Raw genomic sequence first — 22,339 nt, forward strand, 5'->3', positions numbered from 1 at the left:
TGTATACTTGCAGAATAATAATGTAGAAAAATTAAAAAGAAGGGCCCCATTTTTCAAATTTCTTCCTCTGTAACATCTCTGGTTATTTTTGGTTGTTTTGAATTAATTTCACTTTATTTTACCAATTTTATGTGCACATTTGAACTTTATATCGTCATTTGGTGTCTTGTTGTTATTGTTTTGTCTCCTGTGGTTATTTCCTGACTCCCAGTGGTTGTTTTCTTTGTTCTCCTCAGTTTCAGTTTGTGTAATTTTTTGATCATTGCACATCATTTGTGATCATTTTGCACCAGCTTTGTGTTTCTTTGCGATTGGTTTTATATATCCTTACACTCAGTTAGCATCTCTTTGAGTCTATAGGTCCAACGAATACTGCCACCATCACACAGAAATGACCTGCTGTCATCCTCAGAAAGCTCCACAGATTGATCCATGGTCACAGTTAGCTGCTGAGCTTCAGAAACATGCAACAGAAGTCCACAGAACAAAACTCTGCAGTTAAAAGAAGTAAAATGAGAAAATGGAGAGCACACAAAGGGTGGCGTGTAGCGAGTGGTGTTAGTGCCCCTTTGCCCTTTCTGCAGATGAGCATGCAGCTAACACCTCATTAGCCGATGACCCTGACCATGTAAATCTGGCTACATGTGGTGACATCACGACAAACACGTTTGGCATCTCACTACCTGATGATGTCGACCAGCGTTCCTCATCGTGCAGATTTAAAAATGTCTCCATTTGGTGAAAGTTTAATCTCCACTGGCAGTTTGTTCCACTTGTTTGCAGCATAACAGCTAAATGCTGCTTCTCCATGTTTAGTCTGGACTCTGGACTGGACCAGCTGACCTGAGTCCTTGGATCTAAGAGCTCTGCTGGCTTTATATTCTCTGAACAGATCACAGATGTAAACCATCAGCAGGCTTTTAAAATCTATTCTGTGACTGACTGGAAGCCAGAGTAAAGAAAGAGTTAGGCAGGAGACAGCTCCCATCACTGTAGTGTGGCAGCCATTTTGGGGTGCGCCGCATTTCAAAAGACTTGATAAATCCAAAGGAGTGTGCAGATAATTAACACTAAATGGGTGAAATACAGCATCGTGCACTGCACTCTGAAGACAGGAGTCTGTCAAATGTATAAATAAAATACAAGCAACAATACAAATATAGAGACGTTGTAAGAATAGTATGAAATATATGAATATGAGAAAGGCTACAAATAATAAAATAAACAAATGACACTATGAATAACATTTGCCTATTTTCACGGCTCGATCCGAACCACCTGAAAACACAAGGACTCAACAGCAGACGGAGGAGACTTAAGTGAAAGAATTTATTTCCTGACAACAGATTAGGAGAGAAAGTTAGAGGTTTGTTCCAGGTTCCCGGGATGTTTCAAAAAGGAACGTTCCACTGTTATACATTGGTTTTATTCTTACACTTTATGTATTCATATTCTGTAGTTCACTTAATAATCTGTGTTCCTAGTTTGGAATGAGTTTCTCATTAAGACTTCATATCTGGCGGAGATATTCAGTCTGTACAACGAGGAAAATTTGATTGAAAGTAAATTTGATCAAATTTACTTAAGTTATCATTTTATTTTGTCACCCAGGAAATGATTGTTTGTTAAACATTTTCTAATAAAAAAAACATTACATTTTTTAAATCTAAAACTAGGATTCCCTCGACTGATAGAGGGGGCAGTTGGTGCAGATGTTTGTCAATGAACCGTTTGCCTGCAGTTACAACTTTGAGCCACACGAGGGAGCCAGTGAGCCAGGTTACCTCCCGCCTGCAGAGTGAAGAGCTTTCCAGATAAAGTCGGACATCCTTCTCCTCCTTAAACTCACAACAGATTTTAAATCCCAGTTCAGAGAACCTCACCCATAGAAGCATCACTGCGTACATCTAATTTGATTTAGTATTTGAGATTCTATCAATCATATGTTCTGACTTTTTTAGTAACAACTAGTAAGTGCAACTCACACTTGAGGTAACACAAAAGATCTGATTGTAAGAGCCTTCGTGTTCCTGTTGATCTTTTTGTTAGATCTAGCTGTGTCTGATCACTTCTGCATTTCCAACGGTGAGAGCAAATCTGTATAGTTGTATAGCCACCAGGGTCTATTTAAAAAAGCAAACAAAGAGAGAAACAAGGATCTTAAATCATAGAATACAGGAGTCGCTGATCTACCTTGGACTGTATCAGTTAGGTTTTTTTAAATGAATGAGTTTGGTGCTTTAAATAACACGTAAACTCTTTATAGAGATTTGGAATGGAAAAAATGTGGTTGATGTACACATTAGTGTGCGTCATCTGAGAAGACGGTTAGCAAGGCTTCAGCTCTATCAGAGGCGCAATCTAACTGAGCCCGATGTCGTCATTAACTACATAGTTGACCAGCTTTGGGACAAGAAGAAATACTCTGCTGATACACTAAAGGTGTGCACGATAAGTTCATCTGTAATTGAAGCAAAAATATTTAAATCATATTGAGATGATTAAAGGGACGGTTTGCCTCTTCTGACATGAAGCTGTGTAACATCCCATATCAGCAGCATCATTTCTGAACATCTTCTTACCCCCTGCTGCGTCCTGTGAGCAGAGTTCCAGCCTCGTTTTGGTGTTGATGAAGGTAGTCCGGCTAGTTGGCTGGGGTTTAAAAAATAAAGCGTTTTGCTTCTCAGAACAATATGCGTTCAACAGAGTAATACATTTGCATCACAAAATGGTTCTCCAGGAAAAAGTCAGACCTCACTTCGCTTGGGGCTATTTTTGCCTCCCTTGATATCAATGCGTCCAATGTAAAACTGTGCAGACCGAAGAGCAGACTGAGCACTCCCTAACCACCTAGCGATAGCCGCACCTGTTACGGTGTTTAATGCTCGATCTGCTCTTCGGTCTGCACAGTTTTACATTGGACGCATTGATATGAAGGGAGAGAAAATAGCGCCAAGCGAAGTGAGGTCTGACTTTTTCCTGGAGAACCATTTTGTGATGCAAATGTATTACTCTTTTGAACGCATATTGTTCTGAGAAGCAAAACGCTTTATTTTTTAGACCCCAGCCAACTAGCGGGACTACCTTCATCAACACCAAAACGAGGCTGGAACTCTGCTCACAGGACGCAGCAGGGGGTAAGAAGATGTTCAGAAATGATGTTGCTGATATGGGATGTCATACAGCTTCATGTCAAAAGAGGCGAACTGTCCCTTTAAGAGCTGCATGGGTTGGATTAAGTGGGCATACAAAATGGATGGATGAGTTGATTAATGCAATAATGTGCGTGTGGACAGTGTTCGCTATTTACAACAAAAGGTATTTAAAAAAAAGTCTAAAAAGAATCCAGAAAAACCTCCATCCCCAGCAGTCCATGTTTAGCTGAATCATACTGAGAAACACTTTCAGAAATCAAATCTAGTTTTTAAAAACAAACTCTTGACAGCAGAGCTTCTCATTTGGAGACCACATCACTGTGAGGCTGTAAATCAGCCTGCTGTTACAGACATTCATCATCACAGCTTTACTGTAAGTTCAGCGAGCTGGAAAGGCACGGATCCACCTCCCTGAGAGCAGCGATCAGACCTGAGCTGGCTTCTGCTCCCTTTCTTCGCACCACGTCAATCACATTTCGAGCTTTGTCTGCTCTGGTGTTTGTTCTGGCTGTCTCCATCTCTTCATCAGTTATAACACGCTGAGCCAGGAGCTTATCCAGAAGCGCGTTTAGATTCGGATCAGATATTTTGTCAATAAAGTCTGTCCGAATTGAGAGCAGCCTTTCATCTGCAGGACTTTGGTCCTCTGAGTAAACTCCGGCGACATTCCTCTGTGAAGCTTCACGTCTTTGACCTGAAAGAAAGCCAGGGAAAAACATTCTTTATAACTCAGAAAGACTTTTAAACAATCAAGACATTTAATATATTATACACAGCTAAATGTAAAGTCCTACAGAGAATAAATGTTATATATCTGCTACAACAATAATCACTTGGAGAAAATGATGAGTCCTTGGACAATTCAAGTGTGACATGTCTGAAATGTGCTGCACTTCACTGAATGTTAAATACTGAAATTAAAGGAGCAAAGCGCCATTAAACAGCACTGTTAGAGTTAGAAACACTACATTAAGTAATCAGATTTTGTGAAAAAAAATGACATTAACAGCTGCATCTCTTCCCAAATTAATACAACATAATCAAACATCTTCTCATAACTTAAGAAGTGTTAACGTTTGGTTTTGAATGCAGATCCCTTATGCAGGTAACCGAGGTAGCTGTTCCAGACCAGATGCTCCTGAGCCTGGAGGTCCACGACCAACAAGTTCCATCAGAACTGGTGACAAAGTGTGGACTGCAGAATGGCAGCAGGCTTATAAAGAATATACGGATCCATCTAACTAGTTCCTTTTCCAGCCATCTATCAGGTGGGCCATGTTGCAGATGGATTCACTATTTACTTGACAGATCAACTTCACACTCCCAGACATCCATCTCTGTTTGGTCGTCTCTGACTGTGATCATCACTTCTTTTGTGTTTGTAGGAAGCCGGATCTGAAAGTCTGGGTAGTAGTTTGGTCCAAAGTCTGGTTTAAAATCTTCTTTCTGAAAGTCAGGAACACAGTGTCGGAACCTTTATCGCATCCAGATTCAGCGAAGGCAACGTGCAGCAGTTTTCTGAATCACGTCAGAATATTACAGCATGAACTAAATACTCACTGGAGGTTGGATTCTATAGGCGACCTGACAGTGGACAGAGTAAGTCTGACCTTTGATGAGTTTACATTTGGGAGGAACTTTGAGGAATTCAGCTTTAAGTCGTTTCCACACCTGGAGAGACATCACAACATTTAAATTAGAGTTAGTCTCCAGTAGGACACATCTGCACACAGGGAAAGTGTTATTCTTATCAGCCGTGTGATTTTTAGTCACACACGTGAATGGTAAGATGTCTTTTTCAACAGTGAGGATGAAATGGGACAACCGTCCTCTAATGTACGCTCCACACTTCTTCTGTGGTGGTCATGAGCTTTGGATAGAGAGAACCAGGTTCCTCTGTAAGCTGTGTCCTCTGAGGAACAGCGTGTGGAGCTCTGGATAAATCTGACGTGTCATTTGTAGGTGAGGACACGTCAAGATAAGGTTTACAATCCAATCTGGCCTGGAACTAATCAGGACCACAAAAGGAGCCGGAAGATGGAGCTGCAGGGTCAGAATTCATTTTCTGTCAGCAGCTTTGAGCTGTAAAAGATATCAGAGGAGTTTGAACTGACAATGAAACAGTAGCATTTAATAATCTTCACCTCTGTCTCAGGGATGTTGCTTGGCAGGAGAAACACGTCCAGGTTCTGCTTCTGTGTTTCAGAGCTTGGCGGACGGAGCAGCAGGAAAACATGTCCCTGAATTGTTTTGATGTGCTTCCAGATCGGGTTAATGAGATCCCATACAACCCCAAAGAGAGAGAGATGAGGGACTTTCACAATCACATGAGTGTCAGTGATCTCCAGCGGCTCGAGGACGCTCGTTCCTTCATCAGAGATGTGGACGACGGACAGCAGGCCTTCAGAGAGCAGAGCTGTGGAAACACAGAGTGGGTCAGCATCAGTTTTACTGATGACATCAGGGCTCATTTCATACAGAATTAGGAAAAGCGCTCAGTTTGTTTAAGCTGTTATCACTGCCAGGTCAGATAATGTATCGGACAACTGTCAGTGTTGATGGGCAGACGATGAGGGATTGTGAGGTTACTTCTTTCAGTGAGTCAGGGCCTCTGTGAGCTGGGGGCGCCGAGGCCCGCGGGGGGAAATGATTCTATCAGTGGAACTGGATTAGTAGATTCAACAAAGACATAAAGGGTGACAATGAAAGTAAAGAAAAGGAATAGACGGGTGAATTCTTCTTTACCTCAGCATTCATATCCAGAATGGCATCAAGTGCACTAAAGAACATCGATGAGACTAATCTGAAAATAATAATATTTGTTCAAATCAAACACGTTCATCACAGTTTACTGTGATTAATTAAAGCTATATTTGACTTTTGGATGTTGAATGAATGCAGAGTAAAAGAAAACCTATTCTGCCCAACGCCCTGCAGTGAAACATGTTTGCTGAGGAAGAGGAAGAAAGTGCAGCAGAGGACAGTGACACAGAAGAAGCAGGTTTAACAGGTGAAGGAAACCATTCCTGATATCAGAGCGGCTGTAAAACTGTGGCCGTCGTTTCCTCATTAAACTGATGGAAGCTGTTGGAGCAGACTGTGGGTGTAGTGACACCTGCAGCCTGTAGGGGGCGCCAACAGGACCCCGGGTTCATCACTGCTCTCCACTGACGTCACAGTAATTGGCTCACCTTCCTTTGTTTCGCAGTGTAGAAGGTGGAGCTGACGGATGGCATCCCCAGAACACTGGATGTTGAACAGCAGTCCTGCTGGTATCTTGCCAATCGTCTGGAGGATGCTCGCATCCCATTGGACAGTCCTGTACAGCAGCTCCGCCTCCTGAAGCATTACAAACACCAGTCCAGTCAGAGCACACTGGAACGTACCTGGACCAGGACACCTGAACCTGCAGGACACAGAAAGGCTGAATGACCACAACAAACCAGTGGAACCACGACATAAAAGCAGACACAAAAAGATCGTGATGATCGCCGACAGGTGGGAGGAAAACAATCCAAACAACTTTTCATCTTTCATCAAGTTAAAGTCCAAACTGTGGAGCACACACCAAAGCAACGTGCACGCCGAGAGCTTTAAACACCAGCTGTCCCAAACATCTGGAGCATCGGGAAAGTTGCACGTACAGTTGGAAATGTTGGAAGTCACTGAAAGTTTTGTCAGCCAATTCATGGTGTTGAAAGACATGTTAAGAGCTCTGTGGATGTCACCTGTGTGCCGAGGCTGCTTTGGCTCTTTAAGATGAAATGTACTCAGATTGAGGAAGAAATGCTGTTTGTGATCAGTGTGAAAAGCATTTCGGTCAAGGTTATTAATCCTAAATCTTCCTTTTATCTTTGTGTCCCCTGATATTTGGAGAGTGTCAGACACAGGCTGAGGGTTACCCTCTCCAAGGCTTTAGCCATGGCACCTTACTGGAATGAGATTTAATATCAGACAGGCAGTGCAGAGGGTGACCCTGATAAAGGAGCGTGTAAGGTTAGCTAAGGCCACTGACACCACAACCATAATCACTGGGAGAGAGGGAATTACAGCGGTAACGTGATCAGATCCAGCTCACTGAGCCTCCAGACACGACATCTTCCTCCCTGAGATCAGACGTGGTCTTCTGATCTGGATTCAGCAGATAAATCCTGTTCATGGACCCCACAGTGTGGGAGGCTCGGTTGGATGTGGCTTCACAGTCTGGTCATTATATTAATATTGGACGGTGCATCTTAAATCTGACTGATGGAAGATCCAGCTGAGATCCTGCTGCGCTGTTGCCATCAGAAACAGACGATGGCTCAGACAGCGTTTAGTTTCCCTATAATGTTCGCTCGATTCCTTTCACAAGTACAGACGTGCATCTCAACATCAGGGGTCGCGTTAACCGAATAAAAACGGTGAAGGAAAAATCTGAAGGCCATCTGTCATTTTGACAGATTGCAATTCACACCCTGACCACTAGGTGAGCATATTAATGAGCTCTGGTCTCTCTTGATGCATGACCTCGTTGGCTTCACTGTGTCCGAAGTTTCTCCAAAAAGCCCAAAACGATGATGTTCAGCCTCCAGAACAACATCAAAAACCTCATGACAACAGCCTCTGCAGCAATCCCACGTGAGACACTCGATTACGCACAAGCAGGCACGCAACTCAAGTCCATGCGGAGCAGGAGGAAGCTGTGAGACTGTGCGTTCAGGCCACAGCAGGTGAACTCTTCATATTCTAAGTGCAATCGTTTCATTTCACTGTTCATATGGAGCTACTGGGGCCACAGTCAGTGGTTCTGTCACTGCGGAGAAAGAGTTGGGTGTTGGCTGTACATCTGCTTGATGTGTGATGGCACGTGTGGATTCATTCATGCTGCCAACAGTTTAACCAGAATAGTAACCTTTTTAAAGCTGAAACAGTGATGTAATGATGTGAATGATCATCACCTGTATGAGACTTGTGAAGATTCAGTTTGAACTTCCGGGGTGAAGGTTGATGGAGCCTGGAGAAGAGAAGGAACAGCAGTTTTTATGACTAATAACTAACTTGTGTTTAAACAAATATTCTTACAGTCTGAACTTTAATGAAGGCTTTTGTACACATCATGAATTCAACAGTTTCTTACAACATGGCTACAAATCTGTGAGTTCAATGATGTTGAAAAGAAAAAGAAAATCCCAGATTAATGTGATTTGTTCTCATGAGGTGCTGAAAGTTGTGTGAAAAATCAGGATCCAGTTGTTTCTCTCACCTTCATCAGCTCTGTGTTTGGCTTCAGTTTGATACCTGATGGGAGGAGACAAACATCAGACACAGCTTCAGCACACTAAATGATAAATGAACTTTTCCACACACAGATGCAAGCACATACTTTGAACGTAGTTTGATGGCACCCAGCCGGACTCTCTGGTTCTTTGCACAGTTCCGTACATCCTGTTTTTGGTGCTGGGCTCAGCAGAGATGATGATATCACCGACTCTGAATGAGACCTCATCGTCCTCCTGAGCCTCGAAGTTATCCAGCGCCAAGTGCACATGCTGCGGACAAGCTGGGAGAAATACATGGAAACACAGAGAGAGAGTAATTAATCAGTCTGAGTGCTTCCTGAATCTGCTCAATACAACAGTTTGGCTTCCCTTTACTTTGAATTTTAAGCTAACGTGCAAATTGTGAATTGTTCTGTTTCATCTGTGGATTAAAGACAGGATATAAGATACAATATGTGTCCCTCCATGTTTTCCCCCTGCTGTGAGACAAAGATGAGTCCCAACAGGATAGCTGGAGAGTGGTGCCCCTTCTGTCCTGGAGGTCAGCTGACAGACTGTGTCTGGCTGTGGGGGAGAAACTGCAGGGAGTGCTGCCTGCTCAGGCAAAACAAACCTGGCTGCAGCCTCCAGAAGGGCTGGCTTGATGTTCGCCATCTCTTTGTCACTGTGATTGGTTTATTTGGTGCATTTTCAGTGAGATAAATGTTCCTTTTAATTGGAGTGTAGATAGTGTAGGATTGAATATAAACTGGATGCTGGCTGTAAGCACTGCACCAAGGAGGAATGCTGCATTCCATGCATCTCAGAAGTGGGGAGTGGGGACCGCGTCCAGCCTACTTACATTCAACAAAACAAATATGGCTGCTGGCAGGTTTGCTTTATTGCTTTAAATTCTCATCAGCTGTTATATAAATCACTAAACTGAAGAGAGAAACTAGCTAGAGGTTAGATCAAAGATATAAAACCTGGTTACAACCTGACCTGCTACTCACCACAATGACCTTTCAAATCTTTGACATTATTAAAGTAAAACTGTGTCAAATGTAACATTTATTTCTTAACTCTTAAGTCTTAATTAGACGAGATATTTTTAAGGCGCATTTAAGGAATAAACTGTGTCAAAACTTCCAAAGACTGTTTCATTAAATGTGTTTATTTAGATTAATTGTAGGTTTATTTGGCATCGCATGTTGTTGAGGAAACATCTGTATGAGGGCCGGCTGTATAGGTGTGGTCTCATGACTCTGAGCTACTGAGCTGTGTATCTGACAGTGTGACACCACATACATCGAACGGAGTTTGCAGGCAGCCGGCCGGACTTCCCGCTTCTCTGCACAGTCCCGTACATCCGACCCTCATGGATGGACTCGGTCGTACCGATGATGATGTCATCCACCATGAATGAGACCTCATCGTCCTCCTGAGCCTCGCAGTCGCGCAGCGCCTGGTAAACAGGCAGCAGACCAGCTGGGAAACAGACAAGGAAACAAAGATAGATAGTGATGGAGAGAGGAGTGTTAAATCAGTTTCTTCTGTATGGACATGAAACAGCGTGACTCTCCTTTACTGTGGGAAACCCCAGAGACACATGAACTGCTGGACTATAACCCCACAGTGAGCATCATGTGTTACACAGTGAGGACATGGAGAAAACTCTTTTTTAAAACACTTCATCTACATATTAAATAATCACTGTGTCACCTAAAAAGTGTGAAGAAGTGGAGAGAGCAATCAAAGCAGATGCTGCTCTTATTTTCTGCTTTAATAAACAGCGGCAGTGGCTGACTGCACAGCTGTGCTTTATGATGTGCTGCCTGCTGTAACTCCTCAGCACTCTCCTGTTCTCAAGCTTTGCCTGAAAAACACATTTTTCATTTATGCATGCTGCATTTAAGCACAGAGTGGCTCCCACATGCTAGCAGCTGTTCTCTGATGGTGCTTTAGCAGCGTTTTTATTAGCACTGCTGACACATATCTAACAGACTTGTAAAATGGATGGGGAGAGATCACATGATGAGGTAAAAAAACTGCTGCTATACAACTTAAAATCATGTCATTAAATCACATCAGAAATATTCTTCAGGTAAGTTACCAAGTTTAAGTAACATGTACCCACAGAGAAGTTTAAAATAATGTCTCAGAACGGCTGAAAACCTAAAAGATAAACTGGTAGTAATGTAAAAGCAATCGTGTGATTTATAGATAAAGGTCATTTTAATCCCACTAAACAGTACAGATATGTCACCTGCTAACATAAACTGGTAGGCTGCTTCCATTGTCACTTTCCTATTATAAAGTATAAAATGTAGGAGTATAACACTACGTTTAGGCTCAGTGTAGTCAGAAAACAACTGATATATGGCAGCCCACCAGCTAAATCTGATTAAAACATACATTTTTCAACTTAATAAGTAAAAACTGACAGCCACTATGGGGAACAGCCCACATTCTGTGTGGTCAGATGTGGGTTGAATCGTGATGCATCCTGTCGGTGCCAGAGACGCCACTGAACGTGTGTCATATGGTGGCAGCCATATTTAAGGTGGCAGCCACATTTAAGGTGGCAGCCATATTAAGGTTGCAGCCATATTTAAGGTGGCAGCCATATTTAACCCATTGAGGCCAGGAAAGCATTGCCGCATTTCTACCTTTAAAGCCGGGGGCGCTGTTGCGTTATTCTACCTTTAAAGCTGCAGTCTGCAAGATTTGTTGTTGTCATACGTAAAGTCCTAATTTTTGGCATTTTAAGAGTTTACATGATCTATCAGAACGCTTGAAGTTGAAAACGGTGACCTCCGTAGTTGCAAAATGCAAGAAATGCTTATTTTTTAACCGAAAAATAAAAAGTTATTCAACTTCCTGTCCCGCCCCATCAAAACACATGAGAACTCGTGCACGTCTACGTGCACGCCAGATGCGCGTACACGACTCCTCATTCATCAACTCACCTGTCATTTGCGATCATGGAAGACACAGTAAGTAGACTAGCCCGTAATGAAGTTCAATAGTCTAGATAAATAAGCGTGGGGACGAGCCTACCTTGTATCGCGCGTGCACAATCGGTGATTGACAGGCAGCAGAGCCCAGCTCGTAACCTGATTGGTTACCTTTTACCGGTCCGGTCTGCAATTTTGTAAACAAACCTGCTGGCTTTGGAGGGACCTAGCGGGACATATAGGGGACCTAGAGAACTCGTTTTTTTTTGTATTGGGGTATTTAATGTACTACTTTCAGAATCCCCGGACAGTTCCAGGCATTATGCTTGAAAAAGAGTTGCAGACTGCAGCTTTAAGGCCGGGAAAGCGTACATGTCTTTTTTCCTGTATAAGGTTGTTTTGCACCAATTATTGACCTCTGCGCCAATTAAATGCATTATAATAGACACGTGAGAGTGTCGTTATGTTCCTCGTGTCATTGTTTTGAAGTTAAGTTACATCAAAAAAAAAAACAAAAAAAAACTTAAGTTACATCGAACAAGCATGGAGGACTTTCAGTGGGAAGACATTTCAGACGGTAGCGATTGTGAGGAGTTTCTTGGCTTTGATGATGCTGAAGAACGTATACCCACCTCTTTTTTGTGGGGATTTCCGTATACCCACCTAAAATGCTCAGTATACCCACTTAAAATTCGTTTTTCAATATTTAGAATAGCACAGCCACGTTTCATCAACTACCACTTCTCATGGAAGCCTTGTTATAATTTAACAATACAACGACGACACTTCAGAATAGCATTCATTCGGAAATTGCGGCAGTCAGTCAATCTCCCAGGGATTCACTATCAGTTGTTTGACAATAACGTCCCATAGAAACTCTTCTTCTTTGTATTAGTTGAAAGCGGTGATTCTCTAACGTACAACAGCGCCCCCTATAGGAGTGGAAGGTGGAAAACTAAAATGGATGTGTGTGTATATATATTTTTTTTATGTATATTACATATATAAACGAATGTAATACACACATATATACATATTACAATTAATTAATTCTGACAGCCCTTGTGTATATATATATATATATATATATATATATATATATATATATATATAAAAACAACCTGTCTCAAGATGTGATGGTGTTCTGCTGCTTTAAAACAATCACTCTGTTAGGCCTCGCTCTATAAGGGATGAGTACAAAGATTAAGTGCCACAGGGAGTCCCATTGCCACTGAGACACACAGCACACAGTCCACACAATCAAAGTGAGTTTATGCTGTCCCTCATGCATGCAAGGGGCAGGTAAGTGCAAAGCTGCGACCCCACAAACATGTTTGTCCCTTAACACGTTAAGACAGCATTATAAATGTGCTGTTACCAGAATGGCAATGACCAAGTCGTAGTGCATTATTAAAAGCCCTGTGTTATGTCATAGTATTGTAGTACTATGGTACTTAACTTTTCAATGACTATTACAGCGCGCCACTGGAGGTACGGCGTGCATTAAGGGGCTACTATTGGTCCTGAGGGGTCCCGAGTCCCGACCCCTAGTTTGGTACCACGGGCCTATGACTGGCCAACTATACAGTATACCCACCTCAAAAAGGTACACTACACCACTGGCTAGCACATATGTTTGAAGATGACGATAACGGCGAGGATGATTTTGAAGGGTTTGAATGTGAGTGGAAGACTGACAATTAGCACCGTAATCGACGGAGAGATTTCAACCGCACACCAGGGGTGAAAGTGGATTTACCTGCAGATGCCACACCGTTGCAGGCATTTACTCATATTTTTACTGAGGAGCTTTGGGCGCATCTCGTTTCCGAGACGAATAGATACAGTGAGCAGGTACTTCAGACTCCAGCTCGAGCAAAGATGGCAAAGTGGTCACACGTAACTGTGCCGGGGATGAAAACGTTTATTGGAATGTGTATGGGCTCCTTGTGCTGCCGGTACGAAGAGATTACTGGGGATAAAATAAATAGATAAATAAATAATTTAAATATAAAATAAGATTTTATTTTATTACTGTTTTCTAATTGAAAATAGCGCTGTTCCTGCACTTTACTTTTTATTTTATTAGTTTTTTTATTGAAAATAGTGCTTTTCCTGCACTTTACTTTTCATTTTATTTTATTTCTGTTTTATAATTGAAAATAGTGCTGTTCCTGCACTTTACTTTATACATTTTCTATTTTCGTGAAGGTGTATGTAAATGAACTCAATTTCCAAAGAAAGCCACAGGTGTAAGCTCTCAAATACTTTTTGAATTTTGTTTCTATCTGCTACAGAGGCTGAGAAATCAATCATTTAGTAAGCGTTGACACAATTGCTGAATTTCCAGAAAAACTTCAGGTTTTAGGGGGGGTTTAAGGTGGCAGCCACATTTAAGGTGGCAGCCATATTAAGGTGGAAGCCATATTTAAGGTGGCAGCCATATTTAAGGTGGCAGCCAAAACATGATCAGGAAGAATTCCCAAAGCATCAAGAAGCTCTAATGTTTCTTTTATCATCTCATTTCACATGGACAATATGGGATGATCTCCAATAAAAGCAACAGAAATAATTCCATCCTACAATTCCCTAAATCTGCAGTATTTATTGTAACATTCAGCTGCACTAGTTGGGATCTGAGTAGATGAAATGAGAACAGATGGTAAGTGTGAGCTGCCAGTGACATTTATGTATTTAACTGTGTTGTCCATGTTTTTATAGTTTGCATCACACAATAGTGAGATTATACAAGGAGAACTATCGAACTAATTCTTTTTGGAGTCCATCGCTGGAACAGCTCTGGGTTCACCATGGCAGACCCACATTAGCATTAGCACAGCTGGTTCTGCTAAAGTTCTTACAACATCCCTCAATGGCTTTTTTCTTTTTACTAATTTATTCGATTATTCCACCTCACTCAAGCATTACTAATGAATTATTATGTCACGCCACAGGACTTATGTTTTAAGTTTTATGTTTTAGGTTATGTTTTGGTTTTTAGGTCATGTTTTAGTTTCCCTTCACTTACCAGTTCATTAGTTTCACTCACTTCACCTGTGTTTTTCCCCTCAGCTCACTCACTGTCCAATCACTCTCAAGCCTGATTTATGGTCGGTGACGCAAGACGCAACGCAAGCCCTTGCGTGGTTGCGTGTGTCACCTCAATTTTCTAAACTTCACGCACGACGCGAGCGGAAGCCACTATCTACATCACATCCGGCGGCGTGTTCATCTTCCGGTTTCATCCCCTAATAAAAGGCCGCTGTTTTCAAACGCCAAGGTAGAAAGCAAAGAAGAAGAAGAAGAAGAAGAAGAAGAAGAAGAAGAAGAAGAAGAAGAAGAAGAAGAAGAAGAAGAAGAAGAAGAAGAAGAAGAAGAAGAAGAAGAAGAAGAAGAAGAAGAAGAAGCATGAATCCCATAGATATAATATACACATAATATTATGTCTATGATGAATCCAGTCGAAGAGAGACTTGCCGAAGAGGTCCTGGCGGTGAATTTCCTTTCATCGTAGTAGGCTTGTCATTGAAAAAACCCGCTGCTCCACCTACTGTCCTGGCGGTGAATCGCCACGCAGCACACGCAACCGCCGGCAAAGCTAAATGAAGCATAAACGTCTCGAGCCATTAACGCAAGGGCAGTTAAAAGAAGTATAACTCAGCCTTCAGTCCCTATTTAGTTTACAGTCTCCCCTCTCAGTTTGCCGGATCTTTGCCATATTTGTCTAACCTGTTTGCCATACTTACCTGACCTGCTTGTTTACTTACCCATGTTACCTGTGTTGCTCATGTTCTTCGTCACCCACCTGCCAAGCTAAGTATTTATTTATTTATGCCATGCCAAGTTCTTTGTTTATTTTGTCACAGTTAGTTTTTTGAATCCGGCCTTTCGTTTCAACTTTGTTTTTGTCTTGTGAAATAAATCCAAGTTTTCCTTTTGAAAAAGTCTGCATCCGTGTCCTAACTTCCCCACACCCCAACGTGACATTACAGCAATAGAAATCATATTTTAGATACATTTTAAAGTTTGGTACAATCTAATTTCTTCATTTTAACCTTATGTTGCTCTTTAAATGTTTTTCTGCAGTCCTGTCAAATATCAATGATGTTATAATGAACTGAGCCCACATTCTTTATGGATCACGTTTCAGGCGATACATTAATTAGTATTAATTAGTACTCACGAGTTTTGACAGTGGAGGCTTCATGTGTCTCTTCGGTGAGTCTGCATGAAGAAACAGAACCATAAGATAAAGAACTTGTTAAAATGAGCTTTATTCAGCAGTCATGAAACAGTGGTGCAGAACTGTCACAATTCTGAAGCTCATGATTATGATCATACAAAATGTTTTTGTTGTCTCTCTTCATGATGATTATCATCACGTTGTTGGCAACAGGTAAAAGTAAATAACATAATTCAAAGGGAGCCCACTCTGTCTGTCAGCTCTGCCAAAAGTGTGAATTTACTCTTTTTTACTGTCACTCAAAACAGATCATGAGCATACAGAGATCAAATACCTGCCATCTTAGAATCATGTGTTCATTGGGACAAGCTTTTTAATGACTAATACAAATTTCTATGAATAATTAAGGTATAAAGTATCTTACAGTAAATTTAGCTCATGACAGTATGAGTCATCTTAAACAAAATGGACCTATCTGCTATTTGTTTAGTTACATTAAATGTTGGTTTTCCTCACATACTCCTGATTACTGTGACTGACTATTGATGTCTTTCTTTGACTTTCTGTCCAATCCTGAAGCCTGTCACCATTCTCTACCTATAACCTTAGAAAGAAAGCAGCTGGTGATTCATCTGCAGCCCGACAGGAAACAGGATCTTTACTTTGAGACCACTTTTAGGACAACACTGCTCAAGCAATGTAGATCGACTTAAACCCTTTACCCACCTCAGAGTCTCCAGACCATAGTGTGGACTCTCCAAAATAGAACGCAACAGTTTTACATCTGAATCCTTCATCTTATTTTCCTCCAGGTCCAGATGTCTCAGATGGAAGAGATTGGACATCAGAGCTGAGACCAGAGAGGCACAGCTCATCTCTGATAACTCGCACCACCGCAATCTGAATACAGAATAAAACTTGTTATTGAAATAATTTATAGTCCAATCTGTCATCATTTCATCATTCTACAGACATTTTACCAATATCAGAGGAAGAGTCATATGTCTGTTCATGTCAACATATTAATACTAATAATGTGCAGATTTTCTCATTCAAACTTCTTATTAATCAGTTTTATATTGAAACCTGCATTTGAAAAGATACTTTAATCTGTATGTGTCTTACTAAGAAAAACAACTTTATCACAAGAAACATGTGAGTTGAGATGATCTTATCAAATGTTATTGTTTAGAAGAATTCAGAATCATTTCTAAAGTTTTGATCTTTTTTTATGTCCTAAGAAAATGCTCAGCCATGGTACTGATTGCTGCTTTATGTCTTTCTGTGAACAAGGTTAACAGCCAGTTAACAAGCAGTTTTCAACAACTGAAAGTGGGCATGTTCTTCACTTCCTCTGACAAACACTGGCGCTTTGTGACAACCAACTACATTTAGGAAACAAAATGACATTTTATAGATTTGACATAGAAATGATACTATATTTACAGGCAGGGAACTGACCCCAGAGTCTCCTGTTTACAGTGTGGACTCCCAACACTCATGCTGCTTGATGTGTGTGCTGAGAGTTAACGCGGGCTGGCTTTTAACAATGAACAACTTGTTTAACCCCTTGTGTTCGTCTCCATTATGTTCACGAGCCGGGCCGTGACAGTGAACATTACAGACTATGGGTTAATGGTGTTATTGGAAAAAAAAGGTGATCACTTGTTACTTCTGGGCTCTCCTCTATGGAGGACTGAAACAGCCATAATCTGAAATATATACAAAATATATAAATAGTTCAATAAATTAGTTTGTGAGATGATAAATTCAAGTAATATAATAATAAAAAACAGAATTCGTGCCTAAACAAAGATAAAGAATGTCATTTTTCTGCCTTAATTCTATTGTTTGTTGGTTTAATTGTGTTAATGTTGCTATTTATTTACTTTGTGACTCAGTTTTGAATTGAATACATTTTTACAATTAGAATGTATTTATTTGTCTTATTTTGATTTATTATTCCTGGATTAGTTTCCTTTGCAATGTTGATCTATTTAATCCCTCCAAATCATTTATTTCTTCATTTTATTTTCATTTCTCCATATTTTCTTTTTTAATTCAGTTTTTGTGTTTGTTTGAAGAAAGAAATGAAAAATATTACAATTAGAATGAATTTCTTTAACTTTTGTGGGATTCTCTTATACTTTCTGATAATGTTCTGTGCTTACGTGGTGAAATGAATACTTAAAGATCTGGAAACTGTCTGAGATCTTCTGATTACATCTTTAAAAGTATGGAAATAAATTCAAGTTCACTTCTGAAAATCCAAGTAAGGTTTTATTTAGGGAACATTCTGGAAGCACTGAAACCACTTTAGCTGAAACCCCCAAAAAGGAACCAACTCAACACGGTTAATGACAGTTTTATAAATTCTCTCATCATTTGATGCAGTTCCATTTGGAATAATTAAGGTGGAATGAAAGTCAGTTCCCACTGAAGCCCTCAGTTAAGTCCTGATGGACTGGAGAGGCTCAGAGGTAAAAATGGCTGCCTGATTATGTTGTAAAATGGGGGAACAAACAGCTCTATGACAATATTCTCAATCCGGAACCATCTTTAGAGGCCAGTTGTTGCCAGATTAAAATACACGTTGACTTGAAACTGCACAACACAATTAGCTGAACGGGTGTCACATTTTTCTGAATAGTGAACTTGTAAAGTTTTCAATAAAGCTTTGTACAGCAAATATGTATCTATATCATTAGAATTTGAGAGTAATGCAGAAAAAACAACATGAATAAGCTAGATGCCTTCAATGTGAACACCTGAGGTGTTGAAACACTTAGTAATCTTCAGTTATAAACTGCCTCCATCTGGTGATACTAAATTCAGTTTGAAAGGAAATATGACAGCATTTTAAATGAATAAAGATCATTCTTTTCCCTGTTCTCTGTCCTCACCTCACACTCCTCTGGCCCACCCGTCTCTGCTCCTCCATCTTAGGGTCATTGATGATAATGGGGAGAGTGTTACACCAGCTTTTGTGTCTTTAGAGTCAGTTACTTTGTATGAAAATACGTTGCACACTTACAGTTGTCTTCTTTTAAGACAAAAAAAGAAGGAATTGTGCCTTTTCCCTCCTCCTGATACTTTGTTTTTCTTGGAATGTTCTGATACAAACCAGAGAGAAGAACACATTGTTCAATGTCAGTGGATGAAGAAGGATGATTTTGTGCTGAAAACAATCAGAATTTGGACTAAACCGTTGCCTTAGAAACAGAAATATGTTGCTTTCATGAAACACTTTAAGTTTCTTGTTATTAGATGTGAGGTTGAAGAGATTGATTTGAGAAAAGAAAGTGAGAGGGACGGAGGGTGGGTGACTGGAGCCTGAAGGCCAACATCTGTGCTGCTCCACCACGTTCCACTGGAGACCCAGTGGGAGAAATCTCAATGTCTGCTGCCAAAGCTGAATGCTATCATTTTCATTCAGCTTCACATTCAGTCCCACATGGAAACGGAATTACTAATAAAGAATAAAAAGGAACTGGGTGGTTTGGTGGTAGCTTGGCATTCTCTCTGTGTGGCCTATAAACTTGGCGTTGTTATAAATTTGGAGTTATTGCAAAAACACTTTTTGCTGCAGGACTTTTCTACTTTTAGCTAATTTATCATTTAAATAAATTAAGTGGAGCAAAAAGGTCCAAACTGAAAATGATTTACTTTAAACTATTAGTGGGAGAAGCTTTTTGGCTGGATTTTGTCATCATGAATGAATCTGACTGAAGAGAACTGCTGCTGTGATGAAAGCTGTTTTCTAACCAAGTCAAAGATTGTTCATTTCCAACAGAGTTGGAGGGGAGTTTGTTAGTATCAGCTGATTAACGGGCTTTTGGAGTTTTGCTGCTCCAAACTGTTGTTATTGTTTCAGCCAGAAATATTCACTAACTCTGGAGCTCTAGAAGCATCAGCCAGTGATTCTAGATTTGTTTCTGTCTGACAGATTCACTGTGTTTTCTTATTATTTAATAAATCATCATGTCATCAACTAAACCCCTGAAGAAGAAAACAGACTTTACCATGAAGACCAGCACAACTTTCACATCATATTAATCTGAACAAACAACTAAAACATGGTGTCTGACCTCAGAGTCTTCAGTCCACAGTGTGGACTCTGCAGAAAGCTGCTCAGCTCCTTCTCTGCAGAGTCACTGATGTTTGTGTTCCAGCTCAGGTCCAGTTCTGTCAGATGGGAGGAGGGGTTGGACTTCAGAGCTGAGAACAGAGAAGCCCAGCTGATCTCTGACAAACTGCAGCACTCCAATCTGAATAAAGAATAAAACATGTGAGCTGAAGCCAACAGGATGCAGGTTAAAACAGTCCAACAGAACAAGTGAAAAAGAGCTCTCATTAATATTAATGACAACATGCTGCTGCTTCAATAAAGACGGAGTGACTTCAGCTCTTAAACTCTGCCAGCTCCACCAGTGGCTCCATCCATACAAACTCATGCTGTGCAGCCAAATGATTCAAGTTTCAAAGAAAACAAACATGTCAGGAGCAATTTGGGAGCAAATGGGAACAAACTGATAGAAATAAAGATCAAATTAACTGTTTTATTGAATGTTAAAGGCACAAAAACATGGTGCAGTGATGTTTAATATAATCATGTCATCAAACTTCTTTAAAGAGTCGACAGCAGCAGAACTTGTTACTGTGACTTGTTGTGTTTGAATATTTCAGTCAGTCCAAACATTACAGAGCCTTAGAAAAGTGTTGGAAGCATCCAGAGGTGGACTGATTGATCAGTTTGGCTGATTAATGGATGCTGATGGACACTTTGACTAACTATCAGAATCAGTGGAGTTTGAGGCTGATGGTTGGGAGACCTCCTCCATCTCCAGCAGGAAGCTACAAAGCTGAAGTCAAAGAGGAGTCAGAGTGTTAAGTTCAGTGTTTCCATTCAGTCTTTAAACATCACAGCTTCCATCAGAGTCACATGATTTAGAAGCAGACAGAAACACAGCACACAGCAGCTCAGCTTAGAGACTCATCTTCAGGAAATCCAAACACTGGACTAATGAGCAGATCAGTACAGATGCTCGCTGCCAAAGCTGTTTCTACATGGAGTTTAACTGGGCCCAAATATTACTTTTTCCATCAGTTGAAACTGAAAGTCAAGTCTTATTCTGTAAAAAGAAATTTCATTCAAAGTTAAAACAGATGATTTTACTTTGATGTTATTTGATTGTAGATTATTTGATGCATTTCTCATTTCAAATCTGATTTTATGTGTTTTTTCGTGTTTGAATTTATTTTCCTTCAGTTTCAGATTTTAATTTTCAGATTTTTCTGATTTTCAAAATTGAAATTTAGGAAACAAAATAACATTTTATAGATTTGACATAGAAATGATACTATATTTACAGGCAGGGAACTGAGCCCAGAGTCTCCTGTTTACAGTGTGGACTCCCAACACTCATGCTGCTTGATGTGTGTGCTGAGAGTTAACGCGGGCTGGCTTTTAACAATGAACAACTTGTTTAACCCCTTGTGTTTGTCTCCATTTTATGTTCATGAGCCGGGCCGTCACAGTGAACATTACAGACTATGGGTTAATGGTGTTATTGGAAAAAAAGGTGATCACTTGTTACTTCTGGGCTCTCCTCTATGGAGGACTGAAACAGCCATAATCTGAAATATATACAAAATATATAAATAGTTCAATAAATTAGTTTGTAAGATGATAAATTCAACTAAAATAATGAGAAAAAAAACAGAATTTGTGCCTAAACAAAGATAAAGAATGTCATTTTTCTGCCTTAATTCTATTGTTTGTAGGTTTAATTGTGTTAATGTTGCTATTTATTTACTTTGTGACTCAGTTTTGAATTGAATACATTTTTACAATTAGAATGTATTTATTTGTCTTAATTTTATTTATTATTCCTGTATTAGTTTCCTTTGCAATGTTGATCTATTTAATCCCTCCAAATCATTTTTTTCTTCATTTTATTTTAATTTCTCCATATTTTCTTTTTAATTCAGTTTTTGTGTTTGTTTGAAGAAAGAAATGAAAAATATTACAATTAGAATGAATTTCTTTAACTTTTGTGGGATTCTCTTATACTTTCTGATAATGTTCTGTGCTTACGTGGTGAAATGAATACTTAAAGATCTGGAAACTGTCTGAGATCTTCTGATTACATCTTTAAAAGTATGGAAATAAATTCAAGTTCACTTCTGAAAATCCAAGTAAGGTTTTATTTAGGGAACATTCTGGAAGCACTGAAACCACTTTAGCTGAAAACCCCCAAAAGGAACCAACTCAACACGGTTAATGACAGTTTTATAAATTCTCTCATCATTTGATGCAGTTACATTTGGAATAATTAAGGTGGAATGAAAGTCAGTTCCCACTGAAGCCCTCAGTTAAGTCCTGATGGACTGGAGAGGGTCAGAGGTAAAAATGGCTGCCTGATTATGTTGTAAAATGGGGGAACAAACAGCTCTATGACAATATTCTCAACCCGGAACCATCTTTAGAGGCCAGTTGTTGCCAGATTAAAATACACGTTGACTTGAAACTGCACAACACAATTAGCTGAACTGGTGTCACATTTTTCTGAATAGTGAACTTGTAAAGTTTTCAATAAAGCTTTGTACAGCAAATATGTATCTATATCATTAGAATTTGAGAGTAATGCAGAAAAAACAACATGAATAAGCTAGATGCCTTCAATGTGAACACCTGAGGTGTTGAAACACTTAGTAATCTTCAGTTATAAACTGCCTCCATCTGGTGATACTAAATTCAGTTTGAAAGGAAATATGACAGCATTTTAAATGAATAAAGATCAT

General features: G+C 40.1%; 2 protein-coding genes across 11 annotated transcripts in view; both read right to left on the reverse strand.

The window, feature by feature from the left end:
- LOC142374489 (uncharacterized) overlaps positions 1–916 on the reverse strand; it is a 35,283-nt gene extending 34,367 nt beyond the window's left edge. Inside the window, exon 1 of the mRNA XM_075458212.1 lies at positions 1–916. This exon is cut by the window's left edge and continues 682 nt beyond it. The gene's annotated coding sequence lies outside the window, so the exon portion shown is untranslated.
- Positions 917–3,327: 2,411 nt separating this feature from the next.
- Positions 3,328–22,339, reverse strand: part of LOC142373457 (NACHT, LRR and PYD domains-containing protein 14-like) — a 337,305-nt gene continuing 318,293 nt past the window's right edge. For 9 of the 10 annotated variants that reach the window (XM_075456715.1, XM_075456713.1, XM_075456714.1 and 6 more), the window contains 12 exons: positions 19,624–19,803; positions 16,262–16,435; positions 15,536–15,576; positions 9,704–9,883; positions 8,521–8,697; positions 8,401–8,435; positions 8,096–8,151; positions 6,347–6,561; positions 5,300–5,571; positions 4,716–4,826; positions 4,457–4,601; positions 3,328–3,849 (listed from right to left, as the gene is read on the reverse strand). In XM_075456715.1, the coding sequence (XP_075312830.1) occupies positions 3,524–3,849; positions 4,457–4,601; positions 4,716–4,826; positions 5,300–5,571; positions 6,347–6,561; positions 8,096–8,151; positions 8,401–8,435; positions 8,521–8,697; positions 9,704–9,883; positions 15,536–15,576; positions 16,262–16,435; positions 19,624–19,803 (1,912 nt within the window). In that variant the 3' untranslated portion in view covers positions 3,328–3,523. The remainder of the gene's footprint in view (positions 3,850–4,456; positions 4,602–4,715; positions 4,827–5,299; positions 5,572–6,346; positions 6,562–8,095; positions 8,152–8,400; positions 8,436–8,520; positions 8,698–9,703; positions 9,884–15,535; positions 15,577–16,261; positions 16,436–19,623; positions 19,804–22,339) is intronic. The other variant, XM_075456716.1, reaches the window with a different exon arrangement.

This window comes from Odontesthes bonariensis, chromosome 23, assembly GCF_027942865.1.
Source record: "Odontesthes bonariensis isolate fOdoBon6 chromosome 23, fOdoBon6.hap1, whole genome shotgun sequence".
In the NCBI taxonomy this organism is placed as follows: domain Eukaryota; kingdom Metazoa; phylum Chordata; class Actinopteri; order Atheriniformes; family Atherinopsidae; genus Odontesthes; species Odontesthes bonariensis.